This window comes from Rana temporaria, chromosome 1 (assembly GCF_905171775.1).
Source record: "Rana temporaria chromosome 1, aRanTem1.1, whole genome shotgun sequence".
NCBI classification, from domain to species: Eukaryota; Metazoa; Chordata; class Amphibia; order Anura; family Ranidae; genus Rana; species Rana temporaria.
Window position 1 is genome coordinate 194,922,643 of NC_053489.1, and position 25,255 is coordinate 194,947,897.

The 25,255-nt window shown below is 42.1% G+C and overlaps 1 protein-coding gene across 15 annotated transcripts in view; it reads right to left on the minus strand.

Annotated features, from left to right (window-relative positions):
- RIMBP2 (RIMS binding protein 2) overlaps positions 1–25,255 on the minus strand; it is a 758,298-nt gene that overhangs the window by 309,625 nt on the left and 423,418 nt on the right. For all 15 annotated transcript variants that reach the window (XM_040347437.1, XM_040347489.1, XM_040347429.1 and 12 more), the window contains one exon: positions 9,065–9,187. In XM_040347437.1, the coding sequence (XP_040203371.1) occupies positions 9,065–9,187 (123 nt within the window). The remainder of the gene's footprint in view (positions 1–9,064; positions 9,188–25,255) is intronic.

Below are 25,255 nucleotides of genomic sequence, written 5' to 3' on the forward strand. Positions count from 1 at the left end.
ACTGTTTTCATCGGATGACCCGATCGTGTGCACAGGGCATTAGTTCTTGGCACCAAGAACACTTGAAAATCATACAGCTTAACACTAAACTAACTTTGGAGCTGCATATTTACCTTATCCTACATTGGAAGGAGCAACACATTTATTAATTTAGAGGTATGTATAGGGATAACTGACAAGTTTGCTTTGAAAATTAAAAATGTATTAAATATTGTTTTTGGTTTGTAGTCTGCTTTAAGGCCTCATGCACATGAACATTTTATTTTTTAATTTACAAACATGAACATTCAACTTCAAGCACTAAAATACAACAACATCAGTGAACAATGCTGCTACCAAACCAAAACTGTGACAAGGTTCATGGAAAGGAATAAATGAAGAGCACATTACAAAGTCAAATCACCTCCCCTTCAGAAATACCTCTAGCAGCTGAGCCAAATGCTCACAAAGGCCCCCAGAAACCCAGAATCTTGTTCACCATATGAACCTTTAGTCTTTAGATGATCGATCTGAAGCTGTAGAATTGTCGTTTATCCAACTGCCCCACACCTATTCAAATTTAGAAGGTATTCCTCTACTGACAAATGTGGCCTTGCACAGCGGTAAGGTATTATATAATAACACCTTCCAGGTCATAATGGTAGGAGCCACCAGTTTCTTCCATGACAAAATAATTATTTTACGTGTATATTACAGTAACAAGGTAGGTAGCGTTCTAATCACCTTTTTGGATGCTGACAGATCTACAAGTCCCAGCAAACAAACTGCTATAGATGGTCTAATGTTAATTGTAGTGACTGATTTAACACAATCTATAATCTCTGCCCAAAACTGTTGACTTGGTGCGCAGTGCCAAACAATGTGCATAAAATCTGCCCCAGTGGCAGCACATCACCATTAGTTTGGGAGGTGTTGGAAAATTTCTTCCCAGTTTAACAGGGGTATAATAAATTCTATAGAGAAATTTTAATTGTATCAGGTGGTCCCATGCTGACACCAGTCTAGAAAAATTAGAGTTCCATATGTCGTCCCAGTCATCATTATCGAGCTGTGGGGAGTCTGACAACCATGCCGCACCACATGAGGCCAAAACCTTAGTGGTGTCTATGAATAATTGTTTTTAAATAACAGACAATGCTTTAGGAAGGTCTGTATGCCTAAGCAATGATTCCAGATCACCAACCTCCAGACTGGAGGACCCAAATTGAGCAAAAAAAGCATGCCTAATCTGCATGTTGCAAAATAAGTGCAAGTTAGGGTGCTTTTATTTGCATTTAAGCACCTCAAATGTTAATAGTACCCCATTTCTGACTACTGAGCCCACCCAATTGATCCCATATCTCGTCCAGATAATCCGGTCAGGATAAGAAAATAACTGAATCAGCTGAGGAATTTTACCACAGTGGCATATGCAGAGACACTACAATATCTCGCATTTTAGCTATCCTGGTGACATTGCACGCTTTAACGACAGAACGCATAGACCCCATGAGGGGATAGGGGGCCCTGGCTCCACAGAGCACTAAAAATGACAATAAGGCTTCATTTCCACTGACGTTTTTACAGCCACTTTTCTGAGCGTTTTTTACAGCTTAAAAACGCCTGTCCATGTTATTCTATGGCATCATGCCCACATAGGCGTTTTTGAGCTGCAAATTGCATAGGCGTTTTTGAGCTGTAAAAAAAACGCAGGACCAGGGCGGTCTGAAGCTCCAAAGTAGAGCTGTAAAAACGCCAGACGTTCGAAAACACGCGAAAACGCTCTCTTTTTTTTTTTTACAAAATAAACATGGACAGGCGTTTTAAAGCTGTAAAAAAGGCTAACAACAGTGGCTGTAAAAACGCCAGTGGAAATGAAGCCTAACTCATAAGATCCTACTACTTCAGCCTTGAATGTTACTGCTGCGTCATCATCAGGCCTCGTTAATCATCTATGTGCAAAAACGAACTGCCCTGCTAAAAAATATCTAGCAAAGTTTGGTACCGCCAACCCCCCTTCTTTCCAGGGCTGCTGTAACACTGTAATTTAATTTGAGGTGCCCCTTTCCAAAGGAAATCTGAGACTACTCCATCTATTGCCTGAAAAATAGTCTTATGCCGCGTACACATGATTGGACATTTTGACATCAAAACCGTGGATTTTTTTTTTTCTGACGGATTGTTCGCTCAAACTTGTCTTGCATACACACAGTCACACAAATGTCGGAAATTCCAAACGTCAAGAACGCGGTCACGTACAACACTGCGATGAGCCGAGAAAAGTTCAATGATTCCGAGCATGCGTCAAATTGATTCAATGCATGCGTAGGATTTTTGTGCGTCGGAATTGGCTACAGACCATTAGAATTTCCGACAAGAACTTTTGTTGTTGGAAAAATTGAGAACCAGCTCTCAAACATTTGTTGTCGAAAATTCTGACAGCAAATGTCCGATGGAGCATACACACGGTAGGATTTTCCGACAACAAGCTCACATCGAACATTTGTTGTTGGAAATTCTGACACCTGTACGCAGCATTAGGGATTCAAACAGGTAAGTTCTTAAAAATGTATAACAGGGGAATAAATTAAATTTTTAACAAATACATTTTCCCAATCAGAGAGAGGGGCAGGTTTCGCCAAGTAAGTAATATTGGAGTAACATTTAACGGGATAAAATCAAGTACAGACTGTGATATGGTTAAGCCCCCAAATATTTGACCATATTTACCCACTGGAGTAGGCAGTCAGCTGGGGCCCTCAAGGTCAGAGACTGAACCTTCGATAGGAGAATTTGGGACTTGCCCCAATTGACCTCGAGACCAGAGAATTAAAAAATAGTGTCCAAGATGGAGAATGCAGAGGATAAAGATGCCTCATGGTCTCTTAGAAATAGTATCAGATCATCTGCATATAATGCTGTTTTTTTTCTTCCAACACACCCACCTGGATCCCCTTCACCCCAGAAGATACACGTAAGGAAAAAATTCAGAGACCATCCAGTTAAGCTTGACCGCCGCTACTGGGGCACTATACTATACAATAAAGTAATCCATTGGCAAATGCTAGGGCCGAAGCCAAACTGCCATAATACTTCCTGCATATAATTCCAATCTATGAAATCAAAGGCATTTTCTAAGTCTAAAAAGACCAGAATTCCTCCCGTTGTAATCTCATGGCCCAGATGTAAATGAGTATAAACACGTCTTAGGTTAATATCAGTAGCCTAACCTGCTTGGTCATGAACATGAACATTTTGAGGCATAAAATATGCACACGCATAAGATCCTACTGTTTTCCCTGCCTGGGGGCTGCAGGTGGCCCATACAGCTTGCCATAAAAGTAAATGGTTGTACGTGATCATACTCGGGTGCTTTATTGCAGTGGCGTAAACATGCATATGATACACTCCCCAAATGCAAGATCTCCGCGTTCAGGCAATAAGTCATCTGAGCATGCTCAGGTTTATGCCAATGCATGAAAGCATCAGTGTATACCTGAGTATGACCGCTAAAGTCATTTACATCTATGGCTGGCTGAATGTGCCACCCGCAGCTCTCTGGGTGTGGAAAAATGCTGGAATTTTACACTTGAACTTATTTTAGGCCGCAAACCATCCATGTGCATGAGATCCAAACCAGTTTAGTGCATATTTGCATTAGATTCATCTAATTACATTTTTTTTCATGATGTTTAACACCAGCTCAACACTCTCTGCATTAAGCAAGAAGGATCAGGCAGTAAGTACTTACACCTTGAATGATGCAGCATAGGGCATTTTTATTTATACTTAGGAAAACCGGCCCCTCTATATTTTTTATAAATGTAGCTGTTCATTGTTCTCTATAAAGTATCCTTATGCCATGCTCCTAGTGCACATTCCCAGTTCTGAAACCACACTGCCATAGGTACAGATCAATGACTAACAATTGAGAAACAGTCAGCGTGGGTCCCAATCATTTACTTACCATACGGTGTAATGCCTCGTACACACGATCAGTTTTCCAGATGGGAAAACTGTGAGGAGAGCTTTTGGCTGGGAATCCCGGCCGTGTGTATGCTCCTCGCAGTTTTTCCGATGGGAAAACTGCCCAAAAACCGCCAGACAAAAAAGGAAAACCGGCGGACTTTTGCCCAGCGATTTTTGGCAGTTTTTCCTGTTGGGAAAACCGGCCGTGTGTAGGGGAAACACTGAACCGTGCAGATTCTCGGCTTTCCCGTCGGGATTTTCGACAGGAACTTTTCCCGTCAGAAATCCCATACGTGTGTACGAGGCATTACAGCATAATTCTTGCAAAACTTTCAGGGTTTTCAAGAAATAGCCCACAACTAGCTGAATTCTTAGAAAAGTGGTACCCTGTCAGTTAGCTAGACAGATCAAGAGAGTATGTGAGAGATAGTCAGATACATAGATAGAGTATAGAGGTGCAATTATAATCTGTAATTTATTATACACAAAATTGTTTAGCCATATGGGAACAAACTAGATTATGTGAATACCCATTCACCATGTCTAGCTTAAATGAACCATTGCTTAAAGGGTCACTAAAGGAAAAAAAATTGAGCTGAAATGACTGTTTACAGGGTATAGAGACATAATAGTTAACTGTTTCCTTTTAAAAATGATTAAAAATAGATAAAAAACAATCATATAATGTGCCTGCAGTTTAGTTTCGTTTTTGCTGTTGTTTGCTGGTTCTCTGATGTACAGAGACAAAGAGCCAATAGAGGGCAGCGATGCTTTGTCTAAAACTCCTCAGCACCAATCCAGTTTAGTTTTACACACAGTAATCACACCTCCTTGATTAGTCACCACAGTGAGAAATCTCCCAGTACTGTGGTGATCAGGAAACAGACAACCAGGAAGTGTCCAGAACAGAGAGGAATTACAGCAACATCAAAGCAAAAACGAACAATGAGGACATGAAACCAGGACTGCAGTAAGGTAAAGGAAGCTATTTAGCTAAAAAAAAAAATCTTTAGTGACCCTTTAAGTAATCTGATTAGCAGAGGAGTAAAGCCTCCTGTGTAATGGCAAAGCTTCTTTAAGGGGATTTTTGAAAGAACAGGACTAGTTCACAAAAATGAGCAGTCTTAAATATGCATTTTTTTTGTTTTTTTTTTATGTACACCGTGTAACAATGTATATGATCTAATATCTGATAGACAAAATAGAGGTAATAATCATATTATTGAATATCTCAAACCATTTTTATATTTCATCTTTATCTCTGCCAACTCTCTTTGCTGTCAATAATTCCCCCCCGCCTTTATTTTTTCTTCAAGGATCATGTATAATTTATTGCTAACGTCATTTGCTCAATAGGGAACCATAAGAACCTTTAACACAACAAATACAGTGTAATTACTAGAGTTATGTCCTGCGTGCTTTTATAATAAGTTATCTGCTTCCACCAATGTATATTTAACTGAGATCTGCTTAACTATTTCCTGAAAAGAACATTTTTTGCCTAGTTATAACACACAGAAGCATTTGATTAAATAAAATATATAATTATAATATAATTTATCCTAATGGGAAATAAACACACACACATATGATGCAGCAGTCACAACGTACATATTTTTTAGTATGTACAGAAATAATGATACTTTAGAATTTCACTTGCTTTTGGTCACATCGCCCATTCTTTTGCAAGTACTGTATATACACTACCTAAAATTGATAAGGGCTGTTGGAAGCTTGTAGGAAGCATCTTTCGCTTGCTCTCTACATACAATAAAATGACTGAATGAAATAAAAAAAGCTCACTGCAGCATTAACAAAACAGTCAGATAAACATGGTGCCACTGTGCAGAGTGTGCAAAGTTTTCTCTGTATGTGTGTGTGTATAGAGGCTGCTCACATTTTAATATAGGGGGGTCTATAAACTACTGCCTGAGTGCCAAATTTGGCATGCTTCAAGACTTTATCCGGCCCTCTGATTTAAAAATGGACGCTGATGGGGACCCTAAAGTTTATTTGGAATAACTCACTGTTAATCTATATCATGTCATGCTAATTACACACACAAAAAAAAAGACCCCAAGCTAAATGTATTAATTTATTTAAATTTGATTCATTCATTTATAAAACTAGCACAGAAAAGTTTGGAGACCCCCATTCCAATGCATTTTTGGAATGTGGATTGTTCAGTTTCCAGGCTTTTTGTACCACAAACGGGCAAAGCACAAAACATTTCTAACAAGTGGATTTAAGGGTCGCAGCTCCCTCTGCGCCCCTACCCCGCATTACTTAAAGGGGTTGTAAACCTTCTGTAGTGCAGCAGCCCCCCAGAGCTCCACTTTTACTTACCTGAACCCAACCTTTCCAGCAATGAGAATGAGCCCAGCAGCTCCAGCAGCTGCAATTGGCTCCTGTAGCGGTCAATGAAATTCAGTGACACTGGAGCCAGGGGGCAGGGCCGAGTCCTGTTGTCTATGTCAATTGACGCAGCAGCAGGACTCAGGAGCACGCCTGCACAAGTGCCCCTTGGAAAGCAAGTCTCAGAGGGGGCACTCGATGTGGGGAGGAGCCAGGAGCACCACTGGGGGACCCCAGAAGAGGAGGACCGGGGCCACTCTTTGCAAAACCTTTGCACAGGGGAGGTATGTATACCATGTTTGTTATTTGAAAAAAAAAATGAACCTTTACAACCCCTTTAACCAAACTCAGTGGCGGCTGGTGCTCAAATTTTTTTGGGGGGGGCGCAAACGGAAAAAAAAAAACAATTGCAGCCTCACTGTGCCCATCAAATGCAGCCACTGTGCCCATCAAATGCAGCCACTGGGCCCATCAAATGCAGCCACTGGGCCATCTTTTGTCACCACTGTGCCATGCCATCAAACGCAACCACTGTGCCATGCCATTAAACACAGCCACTGTGCCATCAATTGTCACCACTGTGCCATGCCATCAAACGCAGCCACTGTGCCATGCCATCAAACGCAGCCACTGTGCCAATTGTCGCCACTTTTCCCTTTGACGCCACTGGGCCCTTTAATTGTCGCCACTGTGCCAATTGATGCCACTGTGTCCTTTAATTGTTGCCACTGTGCCCATTGTCGCCACTGTGCCCATTGATGCCACTGTTCCCATTTTCGCCACTGTGCCCATTGTCGCTGCTGTGCCCTGTAAAATGCCCCTCCCCCGCCCGGCACTTACCTTTCTGGGGGTCAGCCATCCTCCTTCCACGTCCCTCGATGTCTTCTCCCGCCCTCGATGACGCTTCAGCCAATCAGGTTACCAGTAACCAGAACCGGTGAACCTGATTGGCTGAGACGCCTGTCAGTCTAATCTAAGGAACGCACCCCCCGTACGTCCATTAGATAAGTTTCCTGGAAGCCGACTACAGCCTGAGGGCTGTACTCGAAAAGCCTATCATAGCCACTGGCTCTGGTAGGCACTTCCACACAGCCAACCAGCTGCCGTTATTCAGGTGGCCGGTGCTCACCATTTGGCCATCTGAATAATCGGCGGCAGTGGCAACAATAACATAGATTCATGCAATGCATGAATCTATGTTTTTGTAATCAGTGGCGGTGCGAGAGCCAGAGGGGGCGGCGCTCCGGCGCCCTCTATAGACGCACCACCCCTGACCAAACTTGATCCAACGATGTGCACGAGAGCGGATGCTCTCCTGGGTCTCTGCCTCATTGGCTGAGAGATATTGGCTCTAATATCAATTTAAAGTAAACCTGTACTTTGTACAAGACAAAGTAATAGGTTTCTGGCATAAAAGGAACTGTAAGCAGTCAGAGCTTAACTTCTTTTAACCTATCCCATGCTGCAACTCGACCTCCTGGAAATTCCAGTGAATGTTTTACTTTCTGAAAATTAAAACTTGAATGGGGTTGTGCAAACTAACACTAGCCTCCACACCCCCTCATGGGAAAGTACCATGACCCTTTCAGATAATTAGTCCTAAAATGTGATAGGTAGGGGCATGTATCATGAATGCTTCATATCTTGAAGTACTGGGGTTTTCCTCTGGCTTGGGCGCAGGATGGGAGCAGTGAATTCATGCTGTTTATGGTGCCTCTTATGCAGAAAACCTAATGTTTTGTCTAATTTGTGTAAAATTCTGGTTCTCTTGAGCTTTAGCCATTGAACTGACTCTACTTAAAGCGGAACTACAGTCTGCTTACATAATTTGTAATAAAAGCATCTTTGCCATTCGGAAGCTTCCCTCCAACCACTTTGCATATTATTTTATATATACTGTGATTCTGTACTTGCCAAATATGCTGCAGAAATCTCCCTCTACTAAGTCTGGCGTCAGCCATTTTAACTGTGGGTAACAGAAGCTGCTGCCTGTTCACTCCCTGAATTTACACAGACACACAGAGGCACACCTCCAGCTCTGCAGCTGTCATTGGCCCTCTTATGACTCACCCCCACCCCTCCTTCCTGGCAAACTCTCAGGAGAGTGAGAGAGAGCTGTGCATGATGTCATAAGCCTAGGCTAATTACCAGGCAAGAAACAGGAAGGGTGCCGTATAAGGTATTTACTGGCAGAATTTTTTTTTTTGACTATACAAAGTTAAAACAGCAAGGACAAAACAAAACAAGATGGAAAAAACAAAAACACAAAAAACAAAAACACAAAAAACAAAGCAAAGATCAAAAAACAAGATGGAAAGTTGAAAAAATAACTGAAGGCCATATTTAGTGCAGCTGTTTGGCTTTGCGTGTGAAGTTATGTGTAAATAATACTGTGTCTGCTTACAGCATACTGAATGAGAAGGGAGAATTATCATTGACAGTTAGCAGTGAACACTGGCAATTAGCATTTTCTATGACGGTAATGAATGAGGGTGATTGTGATGATATGCTTATGACTTTTAAGCACTGTAACTAATAATGGCACTGATCAGACGTGTCCAGCATCAGAGCACTCAGGAATTGGTGATTGTTGTGTCCCACAATGCATTATTATCTTATATACTGTATATTCAAGCTTGATTGTCTGTGTAATAAGGCAGGCAGACACAGGGAAAACATCGGAAGGGCATGAAAGTCAACATGGGAGAATGAAAAAATGGCACAAACTCAATCCCATCTGAGTGACAAGGGTTTGTCTCACCTTTAGGACTTGCTCTAGGTTCTCCAGTTTGGCTTGGAGCTGGTACTTCTCCTTCACAGCCAAATCTCTTTCTTTGGTGACTGTAGTGAGGGTTTCTCGAAGCTGCTCATAGTCCAACTTCACCTGTTAAAAACAATAAATTATATTTGGACTTGATTATGGAATGATTTACATGGGAAAAAATATGTTTATTCACAGAAGGTAGAAGAAAACTTTATATATGATATAGAGGTCTATACAAACATTGTGGGGTTGATTTACTAAATGAAAATATGCTGCTCACTTTGCAAAGGAATTTACAAGTTGCAATGGAATTTTTCCTTTAGCTTAGTGAAGCTATGCTCATTTTCATCATCCAATCATGTGCAACCAAAATACTGCTTTTCTTTCCATTTTCTTTACACCTGGTTGGGTATTGTTTGCAAGGTGAATTTCCACTGCATTTACTAAGCTAAGGGAAAATTCTCTTGCAAAGTAAACAGCCTACTTGCATTTAGTAAATCAACCCTATTGCAATTTACCTTTGATCCTATTGAGTTGTATCGAAAGGAATGGATACACATTAGTGGCACATAAAGTATATGCAATCCTCTTATCTACTGTATATATATATATATATATATATATAGTCCCTTTATATTTGTATCATTTTGCTGCAGGTGGAATATATTGAGAAGCAATGAAAAAGCCATGAGAGTCACTAATTGTCATTTGCCTAAAATAAATAAAGATAAAAAAAGCTAACCCAGAATGTTTAGCGATTGAACTTACTTTCCAGATTTACACATAAAACATTGTTTTAGATGAATATCTTAGCCACATATGAATTCAGCTTGTTTCATGCACATTATCAGGTAACTGTTATGATAGCAGATCTTGGGACAGTGTTTTCTGCCAGTTTGACCAATCTTTTACCATAAGGTTCTCCAGACAGACAGATTTCACATCACATCTTATCTAATACTCTCTGCAAATGCCTTTCAGCTTCCACAGACTCGTAAACCTGTGTTATGATAAACCAGTTGTTACACATGCACATAAAAACATTCATACAGCTCTGTTTGTATTAGGTATATGAGACATGCAGTCCATTGCCTGGGACAGACAAAATCTGCTACAAGGAAGGATCTTTAGGGGATTTCTTTTGTCTAAATAAACAGTGGTTGGATTTACTAAAACTGGAGGGCGCAAACTCTGGTGCAGCTCTTCATAGAAATCAATCTGCTTCTACTTTAGCTTGTTCAAAAACAAATCTAGAAGCTGATTGGTTTCTATGTAGAGCTGCAACAGATTTTGCCCTCTCCAGTTTTAGTAAATTAACCCCACTGTCAGGACTGTCTTAAATATTGGTTGGACCTTGGGCAAACATTTTCTTGGATCACCATGCAAATTTGCTCTCCACCCCAACATCCAAAAAAACAAACACACAAAGACTTATGTATTGAATTGATTTTGGAACTGTACTCTCTGTTTTAATGTTGCAAAGTGATGCTCCATCTGTTGCACTATATAAATCCTGTATAATAATATTCTCAAAAAACTTTAATAATATAAACAAAAATAACTGGTCCACACTCACCGATTGGTCCAGCCTCACTATATGGTTGCTAGAGGTTACTGCACATCATTACCGCTCACTGATTGGTTGAGAGAGGTTATAGCACACCATTACAGCTCACTGATTGCTAAAGAAGTTTACAGCACACCAACTCCTCACTGCCTACACACCATGGACTGGGTAGCTGAGGGGGCCCACCAATAGACAGAAAACTCCTAGAACTTGTTATTAGCAATGAGCAGAGCAGGTAGGAACAGAGCCCAATGTGAGCAGCATTCCCAAAGATAGGCTGCCAGGAATAAATTACTAGTTATACCGACTGCAGTAGAAGGACCAGCCGGGAGTAGAGAAGTCATACAGGACTGCCGCAAAGCTGAGTGAGGGCTGTAGTCCATGTCTCATTGTCCATGCACTGTCCATCCTCTGGGACTACATGCCCTTCTGATCTCTCTAATTGGTCCTTTCTGCAGCCAGGGGGGGAGGGGAGGGGGGCAGTGTGAGTGGCGAGCTGGGATTTATTACTTGTAGTCAGGGATTTTGTTCTTAGAGAGTTAGTGCAGGAACTTACCCTCCCATGAGGAGAGACATAGAGCAGCCAGAAATAATCCGCACATTGCACAAGGAGCAAGGGGCACAGAGTACTGCACTCAGTATTGACACACGGTAGTGTGTTCTGTGCAGTACTTAGGTGTTTGTATCACACAGGCCTCAAAAAATCAACACAAGGGGCATTACTTACATATCCCCCAAAAGTAACCATCTATTGCTCACCCATGCATACCTCTTTGCTTACCTCTTAAACCCCATCCACAGTTTATCTATATACCCCCCCCCCCATCCACAGCTCACTTTTGTATCCCCCGTCCACCTCTGTACCATCATCCACAGCTCACCTCTGTACCTCCCTATCCACAGCTCACCTCTGTATCACCATGTCTACAGCTCACCTCTGTATCCCCCCCCATCCACAGCTCACCTCTGTATTTCCCCTGTCCACAGCTCACCTCTGTACCCCATCTACAGATCACCTTTGTACCCCCCATCCACAGCTCACCTCTGTACCACCCCCATCCACAGCTCACCTCTGTACCCCCCCCCCCCCCCATCCACAGCTCACCTCTGTAAGCCACCTGTGTCTACAGCTCACCTATGTATCCCCCCCCCATCCACAGCTCACCTCTGTATTTCCCCTGTCCACAGCTCACCTCTTTCCCCCATCTACAGATCACCTTTGTACCCCCCATCCACAGCTCACCTCTGTACCACCCCCATCCACAGCTCACCTCTGTACCCCCCCCCATCTACAGCTCACCTCTGTACCCCCCATTCACAGCTCACCTCTGTACCCCCCCACCCACAGCTCATCTTTGTAGCCACTACCAAGCGGTGAGTAGAAGAATGGTAGATGGTATCCACTAAGCCAGTACATTGAGATCTAGAAATTCAAGATAAGATAAGGTGGGAAGGGGGGAAGAGGGAGTTGGTGCTCCGATCTCTGAGCTGAATCAACTGTAAGTGGCGGTCCTGTCGCTTGCTGGACTTTCTTGGGGGCACTGAAGCCTTCTTCACAAGTGCCCTGTGAATCATAGTATGTGCAGAGGTCAAAAGATGCCGGAGGAAATGGTTCTTGTTTTGTTTATAAGACCCAGGCAGCAGCATGAGCAGAGTAATGAGAGAGGAGTTGTTGATTCTATCTCCCACTAGACTAGAATACAACACAGTATTTTGTCCCAGAAAGGAGTTATATAAGGGCATAAAGTGGGGAGAGGTCCTAAGATTTGACGCAGTTGAGACAGTGGACGGTCCGGTCTGGCCTTCTAGGACGGCAAACACTCAAAGTCAGTGAGGGACCCAGCTAAAGAGATGGTGGGAGAATTCATAGTAAGATATTGTCTAAATTGGGGATATTCCAGCCATGCGCCAGCCAGGTTATAACTTGTCACCAAAAGACTTTATGAATTATATGGGACTTTAATTATAGAATACATGTATTTTATGCAGATTTAATTATTTATTTATTGATTTTGAACTTTTTCAACATATTAGTGTATGGTGTGGGTCAATTTATTTTGCACAATAATATATTTATTTAATTTAGATTGATTTTATTTATTTATATATTGAATCTGCACAGACACTGTCTAAGCAGTTTAGTAGCGTTTCAGCAAGGTCATATTTATTTTACGTAACTTTCATTGCGGTCCATATTGTTGATATTTCTCATCACTTCTTGTGACACCAAGGCAAGAAACGAGAGTGTGCAGGTGTGACAGGGAGATGAAGATTTACAAAGCAATAAAAATCTGATAGATGTCCAAACCCCTACCCACTCTATTAAATAACTGTACTCCCTTGCTGCAATGATGTGCCCCTTTCCCCTGTCCTCAATATTATAAAAGTGTCCCTGAAGTTCAGAAGGGGCACACTAAGGCCTAGTACACACGAGAGGATTTATCCGCGGAAACGGTCCGGGGGACCATTTCCGCGGATAAATCCTCTGGCGGATTTTGATCTCATGGTTGTACTAACCATGAGATCAAAATCCCCGCGGAATTCCGTCCGCGGTGACGTGTCGCGCCGTCGCCGCGATGATGACGCGGCGACGTGCGCGACGCTGTGATATAAGGACTTCCACGCATGCGTCGAATCATTACGACGCATGCGGGGGATGGATTCGGACGGATTGATCCGGTGAGTCTGTACAGACCAGCGGATCAATCCGTTGGACTGGATTCCAGCGGATCGATTTCTTAGCATGTCAAGAAATTTTGATCCGCTGGAAATCCATCCCCGGGGACAAAAATCTGCGGAAATAGATCCGCTGGATCGTACACACCAGGGGATCTATCCGCTGAAACCGGTCCGCGGATCAATTCCAGTGGATCGATCCTCTCGTGTGTACGGGGCCTAATGATGTCACGGCCAGGCCACAGCAGGGAGACGCAGGCATATGACACGCCTGTATGTGTCAGATAAGGATTCTAGCAGTCGTCTTCCTGATGAAGCCTTCTTGATGATGCCTTTCCGGTAAAATGCATTGAGCTGTGACGAGTGGTGGAACTTCCAGGATGTCACTGACATCACATCCGGCTCAGGTGGAACACATGCCAACTCAGAAATGAGCAGCAGTGGGGACTGTAATCACACAGGCTTTCTATAGTGGGTGCCGCTTCATGGCACATGAAAACGTGAGTGTACTGGCACATGTTTTTTAATGATCAATTCTTAAATAAATGTATTGCACGATTATTGCATTATTGCTTTCTCATTCTGGGACTTCCCTGTTGGTGACATTGGATTTAAAAGGAAAGGAAGTATAAACCAAGCTTAGGATCTATAATTTAAGCTGTGAGGGTCCTGATGGCCCGAGGCCATCTGGTGCGTGGCCCCCCTTTTATTAGGTGGTGGAACACAGCTTTTGGAGCACTGCTAATTTAGAAGAGCATGCATTACGAATGCACATGTGGTGAAAGGAAGACGTGGACTATAAGATATTGTTTTGTTTAATCATCTATTGTTTGCAGGACATTTTATCAAACATGTTCATATATATTGTTTCACTTGAAAATTCCTTGATTGCACGGATCTGTCTTTATATGACCACACATATTGTTTGATGAATATTTGTATATTTTTATTTGAGCTAGCACCTCAACTTCTAGCTTTGCAAATGAGGAGAAACTTTATGTATAGGAGGTGCTAATGGCAATGGCCAATGTGTAGTTCAACTTTTTACTCTAAAACCAATGTCACTTATAATCCCTCCAACAGGGATAAAAGACAGATATTCAACTCCCCCCCAGCAAAGCTAAAAACACAAAAGAAAGTTTCAGAAAAATATCATTGGCATCTAACCTGCCATGTATTATTACTTAAAATCAGTTTCAGAAGCTAACAAATTCTGTGGAAAGAAAACAAAAAAAAAAGGACTTGAACGAGATCAGTTATTTTTCTCAAAATACAATACAGTTTGAATCAGAAAATAAAGCTTTTCCCAAAATTGTGCTCTAGGTACTCCTCCCTCTGAGCTCTGTCATTGTAATCTGGACTGTCAATCAACATGGTGCAGAGTGGAGAGGATGGACATAGACACACCATTCCTCAGGGGTGTCAGACAATGGATAAGCTGTGCTCCCTCTGCAAGAACACTGGGTAAAATAGTTAATATTGTGCTTCCCATGGATTAGCATTTTAAAATAATATCCAGCTTTCCTATTATACTAACTTTCTCATTTGATGCTGCTGAGAAATCGGACTGCAAACCATAGACAGCTAAAGTGCTGGAAAGACTTCATTATATAGTTGTCTTGTGATGCCACATGACAAGGTAACAATTGCATGTTATCATAAATTGCTTCCCTTTCCTTAATTCAAATAAAATGTGCATGTTCTAGGAACACAGCTCGCTGAAAACTGACAGAGTCATATGGGTGAAACTTGATGCACGCATTCTATAAACCAAAGGAGGTCATTTGCATTTAATAAATTACAATCACATCATGTAAGAAAGAAAGTAATAAAGACCTACTCAAGCGTACAAAAAAATATGTCATGATACAGATGTAAAAATCCTATCTGGGGCTAAATACAGAATGAAAGGGAACTCACAAGTCATGTTTTGGCTTGCATCATGAGGAAAACCAAGCAATCCTCCTATAAACATATACTCACAAGATGTGAATATGATAAAAAAAAAAGCCTATGCAAAACAAACCATTACACTTACTAGATTAAAAGGTTGCCATACTGAATTAACCCATGTATACATGTGAGGTATGATATAACAGAATACCAATTTTATCATAGAAAAAATAATTAAAGCTATTAAAATACCATAGGGTAACCAAAACATATACCGTATTTTCCGGCGTATCAAGCCTCGTACACACGACCGAGTTTCTCGGCAAAAACCAGCAAGAACCTTGCTGGGAGATATTTTTTTGCCGAGGAAACCGGTCGTGTGTACATTTTCATCGAGGAAACTGCCGAGAACCTTGACGAGCCAAAAAGAGAGCAAGTTCTCTATTTTCTCGACGGGAGTCTGATTTGGCTCGTCGAGATCCTTGACGGGCTGGTTTTCAACGAGAAACTCGGACGTCTGTATGCTAAGAAACCCACGCTTGCTCAGATTAAAGTATCAGACGGGAGTAAAAGTAGCATTTGTAATGGAGATAACACACCTTTAAAGCTGTAACAGACTGAAAAGTGCAAATCGTCTCTTACCAAACTTTTATTTAACACGCAAACACATGAAATTAGCAAAAGCAGCCCCAAGAGTTTAGCCAGTGGAATTGAACTTCCCCTGCCGTTGTATGTGTTGTATGTCACCGCGTTTGAGAACGAGGAGATTTTGGCTTGACTGTGTGTACGCAAAGCAAGCTTGTCGAGTTCCTCGACAAGCCTAACAAGGAACACGACGAGGAACTCGATGTGTTTCGCCCGTCGAGTTTCTCGGTCGTGTGTACGAGGCCTAAGACAACCTTTTGTATGTAAAAAAATAGCTCAAAACTCGGGGGTCGTCTTATACGCTGGTAACTGTCTGTTCAGGCTGCGGGCATCCATTATTCAAAAGCCGTGCCTCCTCTTCAGGCTGTTCCGTGATAGGCGGAACACTAATTTTCCCAGCAGAGCCTCTGTTTCAGTATCCTGCCTATTACGGATGCCTTCTCATCCTCAGATGAGAGGACATCCGTGATAGGCGGAACACTGAACAGAGGCTCTGCTGGGAAAATTAGTGTTCCGCCTATCACGGAACAGCCTGAGGAGGAGGCACGGCTTTTGAATAATAGACGCCCGCAGCCTGACAAACTGTGCAAACAGGAAAAGATAGGGAGATCGTCGAGGCAGGCAATGGCACAGTGAGGTCGGCAATGGCACAGTGAGGCATGTATAATGGCACAGTGAGGCATGTATAATAGCACAGTGAGGCATGTGTAATGGCACAGTGAGGCATGTGTAATGGCACAGTGAGGCATGTGTAATGGCATAGTGAGCCATATGTAATGGCACAGTGAGGCATATGTAATGGCACAGTGAGGCATATGTAATGGCACAGTGAGGCATATGTAATGGCACAGTGAGGCATGTATAATGGCACAGTGAGGCATATGTAATGGCAAAGTGAGGCATGTGTAATGGCACAGTGAGGCATGTAATGTAATGGCACAGTGAGATTTGAAAAAAGCTGAAAAAAGCCTGTTTCTGTCAGCGGTTGTTCCTGTCATTGGTTGTTCTGGCTACCCCTCAGCTTCCAGAAAGACTAGTAGGAAGGGGGTCGGCTTATACTCCAAGTATATCCCAAAACCTGAATTTTTTCGCTGGCAAATACGGTAGCACAAAACAGAATTATTATTACAAAATGATATATGCCTAGTAGTTAGGCATCTGCAACTCTTGTAGTCCATAGTTCAATAACATATATAATCCAATCCATGCAGTAAACGTAAACGTTTATAATCCAATCCATTGCTAAAATACGTATGCTCATCAAAAGCGACAAATAACAAAAATTCTGCCAAGTACAAATCCAGGGCCCTCTGTACCCTTTTTTTTCTTGCATTTTATATACATACCTTTTTCCCACTGATCTTTGTTCTGGTTACATAATATCATGGGTCTCAAACCTAGTATTCTTCCTACAGTATGGGGCAGGACCTAAACAGTGAAACTTATTGACATTCTCCTGTGAGCACTGGACCCCATGGTGCAAATGTTTGACACCATGGTCTCACAGGAAATAGGATGGGTGCCATGCACACTGGTAGAAGATTAGCATCGTAGTGCGTCTTGAGGGAGGAGTACCAAAGTAGGGGGAGTATGACAGCAAAAGCTGATTTTTAATTTTAACTGGTGCAGGATAACAGATTTTTTCTTTAACAAGCCAGAATTGGGCTTAAAGTGCATTAAAAGTATGGTAAATAATCAGCCTGTAATTTTTGCAGTACAGTATTTATCTTAAAGCGGAGTTCCACCCAAAAATGGAACTTCCGCTTTTCAAAACCCTCCCCCCTCCGGTGTCACATTTGGCACCTTTCAGGGGGGTGCAGATACCTGTCTAAGACAGGTATTTGCACCCATATCCGGGCATAGACTCCCGTGGGAGTCACGCCACTTCCTGTCCCCCCCCCCGTCTCCTGGGAAACAAACTGCTCCTAGGAGAGAGCAGGGACCAGTGAGGGCGCGCCACGCTACTCGCGCATGCGCAGTAGGGAACTGGGCAGTGAAGCTGCAACGCTTCACTTCCCGATTCCCTCACCGAGGATGGCGGCGGGGGCAGCCAAGAGATGCGCTGCCTTGGCTGCCGACATCGCGGGCGTGCTGGACAGGTAAGTGTTTATTTATTAATAGTCAGCAGCTGCAGTATTTGTAGCTGCTGGCTTTAAAAAAAAAAAAAAGTGGGTGGACCTCCACTTTAAAGAGAAACATTAATTTGAACAACAATCATCATATACTGTATATCTATATCTATATACAGTACATGTATGTTACACATACAATCCTCTCTTGTTTAGACATGCCGGATATGATGTCAGAGGCCACAGCAGACTCAGTGGTGTCACAGTTGCCCACTTCCGCATTATACTACATGTGTAAAGCTAATAGAGATAGGTTAAAGAAGAAGTAGGGCCAAAGCTCATTTGGCCCCACTTCTCCTGGGGAAAACAGGAGTGCAGTTCATTCTGCACTCATGTGACCAATTTTCAGATGACAGTGGGCTAAAGTGTGCTGTTGGTTGACGTCACTCAGCCATTCAGGCTATGGGAAACTGAGCCTGTTCCTTGGCCTTCCATAGCCTGACACTCCATTGAGCGCTGGAAGGGCAGAGCAGAGAGACTGTGAAGCCCTGTACACACGGCCGAGGAACTCGACGTGCCAAACACATCGAGTTCCTCGGCGTGTTCAGTCCTGGAGCCGCCGAGGAGCTCGGCGGGCCGAGTTCTCCCATAGAACAACGAGGAAATAGAGAACATGTTCTCTATTTCCTCGCCGAGGTCCTCGTCGGCTTCCTCGGCCGAAAGTGTACACACGGCCGGGTTTCTCGGCAGAATTCAGCTCTGAACCGAGTTTCTGGCTGAATTCTGCCGAGAAACTCGGTCGTGTGTACGGGGCCTCACTCTCTGCTCACTGAAGACTGAAAACTGAGTGATCAGCAGTCATTGATCGCTCCCTTCTCAGTCTTAGAAGCAGCGGGGGATAGATGCGAGATTGGACCAATGCTGAATCCACCTAGGTGAGTATATAAATTATTTTTGAGAACCCCATACTTTTCTTTTAACCACTTGACCTCCGGAAGATTTACCCAACTTCATGACCAGGCCATTTTTTGCGATACGGCACTCCGTTATTTTAACTAATAATGGTGCAGTCATGCAGCGCTATACCATAACAAAATATATATGTCCCTTTTCCCCATAAATAGAGATTTCTTTTGGTGATATTTGATTACCTGTGTGTTTTTTTTTGCGCTACACACAAAAAAGACAGACAATTTTGAAGAATAAAAAACAATATTTGTTACTTTCTGCTATAAAAACTATTCAATAAATAAATAAAAATAAATGTTATGAATTTAGGCCAATACGTATTTTGTTACATATATTAGGTAAAAATAAGCATATATTGATTGGTTTGCGCAAAAGTTATAGTGTTTACAAGCTATGGGATATTTTTTTCAGTTTTTTTACTAGTAATGATGGCATTCAGGGACTTATAAAGGAAGTGTGATTTTGCGGTGAAATTCTGACACTTTTAGGGGACCAGTGACACTAATACAGTGACCAATGCTAAAAACATGCACTGTCCCTGTACTAATGACACTGGCTGGGAAGGGGTTAACATCAGAGGTGAATAACTGTGTTCCTAGTCAGTGTTTTACTATACTGTTTGAGGTTCTTTTACTAGAGCAAGAGATGGAATTGGTTCCCTGTTTTGCAATGGCGATCTGCCTTGTTTACATAGGCAGATCGCAGTTCTGTCTCTCTGACAATTGGCGAGTGCTGAAAGACATTGGGTACCGTACATCCGTGTGTAATCACAGTGAATGCGAGCCTCCTGGGGCCTGAATGCGTGCCCCCTACCCGAAAGTGTCGGATCACGTATATATCACGTATACGTGATCTGCCGCACAGCTGCCTCCCTGTAGCAGTAAAACATCTACAGGGCGGACCTTACGTGGTTAAACACGCATCAAGAGCAGAAAATAATTTCTGATGTGGCAGTGAATATTTGTTAAATGGCATATTCACTGCTTTATAAATATAAAAATACCCATATGGTACTCCTACCTTACTCTGACTTGACAACAAAGTGTATTTTGGCTCTGAATTGCAAAGAATATATTGTCAGCCCTGCCTACCCATTAGCTGATGAATTACAAAGTACACAGACCTTTCCCCATCTCCCCACCCCTTCTAAATATCTATAACCTCTCCTTGTGTACAGGCAGAAAGCACAGGAAACTACCAGCTGACACGATTTCTGGTAAAACCAATAGGTATGTTTTGCACTGATAAAACAGATATAAAAAAACATTTGAATTGAATATTTAGCAGACCAAGAAGGAGCAAATAAGAGAATTCGATTTTTTAGGGTTTACATACACTTTAATATGGAGACTTGTGGAATAACAACTACAAGGTGCTTTGTATTTGTCTCAGACACATTCAGCCTCCCTGCCTCAACAACAGCTGAGATAAGATATTAGCCACAACTTTCAATGGGTCAGACAACTAATAGGCTTACTTTGTCAGAAAGTGTAGTAAAGCACAAGTATCCTGTAGCAATGCATAGCAAGAAATCTGAATCTGCATATAGAGTTGTGCTCATAAGTTTACATACCCTGGCAGAATTTACGATTTCTTGGCCATTTTTTTAGAGAATATGAATGATATCACAAAAACATTTCTTTCACTCGTGGTTACTGTCTGGCTGACGCCATTTATTAGCAATCAACTGTGTTTACTCTTTTTAAATCATAATCACAACAGAAACTACCCAAATGACCCTGATCAAAGGTTTACATACCCTGGTGATTTTGGTCTAACATGCACACAAAGGGGTTTGAATGGCTATTAAAAGGTAACCATCCTCACCTGTGATTTGTTTGTTAGTAATTAGTGTGTGTGTGTATACAAGGTCAATGAGTTTTTGGACTCCTGACAGACCCTTGCATCATTCATCCAGTGCTGCACTGACGTTTCTGGATTCTGAGTCATGGGGAAAGCAAAATAAGTGTCAAAGGATCTGCAGGAAAAGGTAGTTGAACTGTAAAAAAAAAACAGGAAAGGAATATAAAAAGATATCCAAGGAATTGAGAATGCAGTGTTCAAACTTTAATCAAGAAGTGGAAAATTAGGGATTGTGTTGAAACCAAACCACGGTCAGGTAGACCAACTAAAATTTCAGCCACAACTGCCAGGAAAGTTGTTCGGGGTGCAAAGAAAAACCCACAAATAACTTCAGGTGAAATACAGGACTCTCTGAAAATATGTGGTGTGGCTGTTTCAAGATGCATAATAAGAAGGCACTTGAAGAAAGATGGCCTGCATGGTCGAGTCGCCAGAAGTATGCCACAAAGTATCCGGCTTACATAGACAAGCCTCAAACCTTCTGGCACAAAGTCATTTGGGGTGATGAGACCAAAATTGAGCTTTTTGGCCACAACCATAAACACTTAATTTGGAAAGGGGTCAACAAGGCCTATGATGAATGGTACACCATTCCTACTGTGAAACACGGAAGTGGATCGCTGATGTTTTAGGGATGTGTGAGCTACAAAGGCACAGGAAATTTGGTCAAAATGTATGGCAAGTTGAATGCAGGATGTTAGCAGAAAATACTGGAGGAACATTTGCATTCATCAGCCAGGAAGCTGCACATGGGATGTACTTGGAGATTTCAACATGACAATGATCCAAAACACAAGGTCAAGTTAACCTGTCATTGGATACAGCAGAATAAAGTGAAGGTTCTGGAGTGGCCATCTCAGACTGATCTCAGGCTCCGGACCTCAATATCATTGAGCCACTCTGAGGAGATCTCAAACATGCAGTTCATGCAAGACAGCCCAAGAATTCACAGGAACTGGAGGCTTTTTACCAAGAGGAATTGGCAGCTTTACCATCTGAGAAGATGAAGAGTCTCATCCACAAATACCACAAAAGACTTCAATCTGTCCTTGATGTTAAAGGGGCAATACACGGTATTAAGAACTGGGGTATGTAAACTTTTTATCTGGGTCATTTGGGTAGTTTCTGTTGTGATTATGATTTAAAAAGAGGAAACATGGTTGATTGATAATAAATGGCTTCAGCAAAACACTAACCATGAGTGAAAAAAGTTTTTGTGTTATATTCATATTCTCTGAAAAATGCCCAAAAAATAATAAATTCTGCCAGGGTATGTAAACTTATGAGCACAACTGTATAGTAAGCAAATATCATGACAAGCTATATACAAAGATCAAGATTTTTAAGACATTAAAGGAACACTAAAGGTTCGTTTTTATTAGATTAATTGATTGCTGTTAGCTAGAGAATTTAAATATCACTTGGCTCGTTTTTCCTTTTGACCTTCAAAATACAGTAATCCAGGTTTGAAAATGCCATTTCCTGTCTCTCCTCTTCTTGCTTTCCACCAGCATCTGAGCTGTTTTGCATGGTGGAAAGCAGAATGTGCTCACCCCTTCCCTATGACTACAGCCCTGCTTAAAGATGCTCTCTTATTCCTCACAGGCATGGAGGCTAAGCCTAATGGGAACTGTAGTTCCCATTAGACCGTGATGTAGCAAGAATGAATGCGCACCGCAAACCAGGAAGTCAGTGAGAATAATGATTCAGGAGTGCTGGAGGTGAAAACAGCTCAATTTCAACAGGTATCAAACTAGTTATAATGAAAAACATTACTTTTTACTTTATCAGCTACTGTCAGACTTTAATTTAACAGGAAAATATTTTTGTCTTTACAACCCCTTTAACACACATTAATAAGATTGTTTATGAATCAAACAAATCTATTTTACATGTAAAGTATACAGTATCTTAAAAAAAATGACTTGGTGCATTTCTCATGTGATTTTTATACTTCTGCAATTTATGAAGGAAGAGGAGAATAGGTGGGGGAGAAAATGCATCAGAATTGCATCAAAAACGCATCTGCATGAAGTCCATGGGGCACCAAAATGTACTACATCGCACCAAAGTAGCACAGGCCCCTCCCCCAAAGTTGTGTTGCATTAATGTGAACAGGCACCATTGAAATTAATGTGATTTCCATTACTTTGCAATTCTGTGCAGTTGCACCTGAAATCACACGAGTGTCAACCAGGCCTAAAGGCACTTTACATTTACCTTTACATTATATATATATATATATATATATATATATATATATATATATATATATATATATATATATATATATATATATTATTTTTTTTTTTTTTTATTTATAGTCTTACAATTTATTTTATGTTTTTTTTAACCACTTAGCAAATGTATTGTTTTCAATGGGTTTCCAGACTCACAGACTTGCATTAACTACTAGCCGCCCCCCGCTCGCCCCCGACTCCCGTGCGTGTGCCCGGCGGGCACGATCGCCGCCGGGCACCCGCGATTGCTCGTTACAGAGCAGGGAACAGGAGCTGTGTGTGTAAAGCTCCCGGTCCTGTCAGGGGGGGGAATGCTGATCCTCTGTTCATACAATGTATGAACAGAGGATCAGTGTTTCCCCTAGTGAGGCCACTCCCCCCCCACAGTTAGAACACACCCAGGCACATACTTAACCCCTTCCCCGCCCCCTAGTGTTAACCCCTTCCCTGCCAGTGGCATTTTTATAGTAATCCAATGCATTTTTATAGCACTGATCGCTATAAAAATGCCAATGGTCCCAAAAATGTGTCAAAAGTGTCCGAAGTGTCCACCATAATGTCGCAGTACCGAAAAAAAATCGCTGATCGCCGCCATTACTAGTAAAAAAAATATATTAATAAAAATGCCATAAAAATACCCCCTATTTTGTAAACGCTATAACTTTTGCGCAAACCAATCAATAAACGCTTATTGTGATTTGTTTTTACGAAAAATATGTAGAAGAATACGTATCGTCCTAAACTGAGGAAAAAAAACGTTTTTTTATATATTTTTGGGGGATATTTATTACAGCAAAAAGTAAAAAATATTATTTTTTTCAAAATTGTCGCTCTATTTTTATTTATAGCGCAAAAAATAAAAACCGCCGATATGTATTCTTCCACATATTTTTGGTAAAAAAAATTGCAATAAGCGTAAATGGATTGGTTTGCGCAAAAGTTATATAGCTGGATTCACGTAGGGCGGCGTATTTTTGAGCCGGCGTAGCGTATCGTATTTACGCTACACCACCGTAAGTCAGAGAGGCAAGTGCTGTATTCACAGAGCACTTGCCTCCTAAGTTATGGCGGCGTAGCATAAATGGGCTGGCGTAAGCACGCCTAATTCAAATTGTAAAGAGGTGGGCGTGTTTTATGTAAATAAACCATGACCCGACGTGATTGACGTTTTTAACGAACGGCGCAATGCGCCGTCCGTGGACATATCCCAGTGTGCATTGCTCCAAAGTACGCCGCAAGGACTTATTGGTTTCGACGTGAACGTAAATTACGTCCAGCCCCATTCACGGACGACTTACGCAAACGACGTAAAATTTTCAAAATTCGACGCGGGAACGACGTCCATACTTAACATTGGCTAGGCCAGCTATTTGTTCGACTAACTTTACGCCTGAAAACTCCTTACGTAAACGGCGTATCTTTACTGCGACGGGCAAGCGTACGTTCATGAATAGGCGTATCTCGCTGATTTACGCATTCTAGGCATAAATCAGCGTTCACGCCCCTAGCGGCCGGCGGAACTAGACAGCTAGGATACGACGGCGCAGGCTGTCGTATCTTAGCTACATTTAAGTTTATCTCAATTTGAGAATAAACTTAAATGTACGACGGCTTAGATTCAGAGTTACGACGGCATATCTACTGATACGCCGGCTTAACTCTTTGGCCCAGATTCTTAGAGGAGATACAACGTCTTATCTCTGCGTCCGGCCGGTCGTATCTATGCGCCTGATTCTTAGAATCAGTTACGCATGGATATGTTAGATCCGACAGGCGTAAGTCTCTTACGCCATCGGATCGTAACTGCATTTTTACGCTGGCCGCTAGGTGGCGCTTCCGTCGAATTCTGCGTTGAGTATGCAAATTAGGTAGATACGCAAATTCCCGAACATACGCCCGGCCGACGCAGTAAAGTTATGCCGCTTACGTACGGCTTTTTCCGGCGTATAGTTACCCCTGCTATATGGTGGCATAAGTGCGGCGTAACAATGTTAAGTATGGCCGTCGTTCCCGCGTCGAAATTTGAAAAAGTTACGTCGTTTGCGTAAGTCGTCCGTGAATGGGGCTGGACGTCATTTACGTTCACGTCGAAACCAATGACGTCCTTGCGGCGTACTTTGGAGCAATGCACACTGGGAAATTCCATGGACGGCGGATGTCACGGCGGGTCACAGTACATTTACATAAAACACGCCCCCCTGATCCAAATTTGAATTAGGCGGGCTTACGCCGGCCGATTTACGCTACGCCGCCGCAACTTACGGAG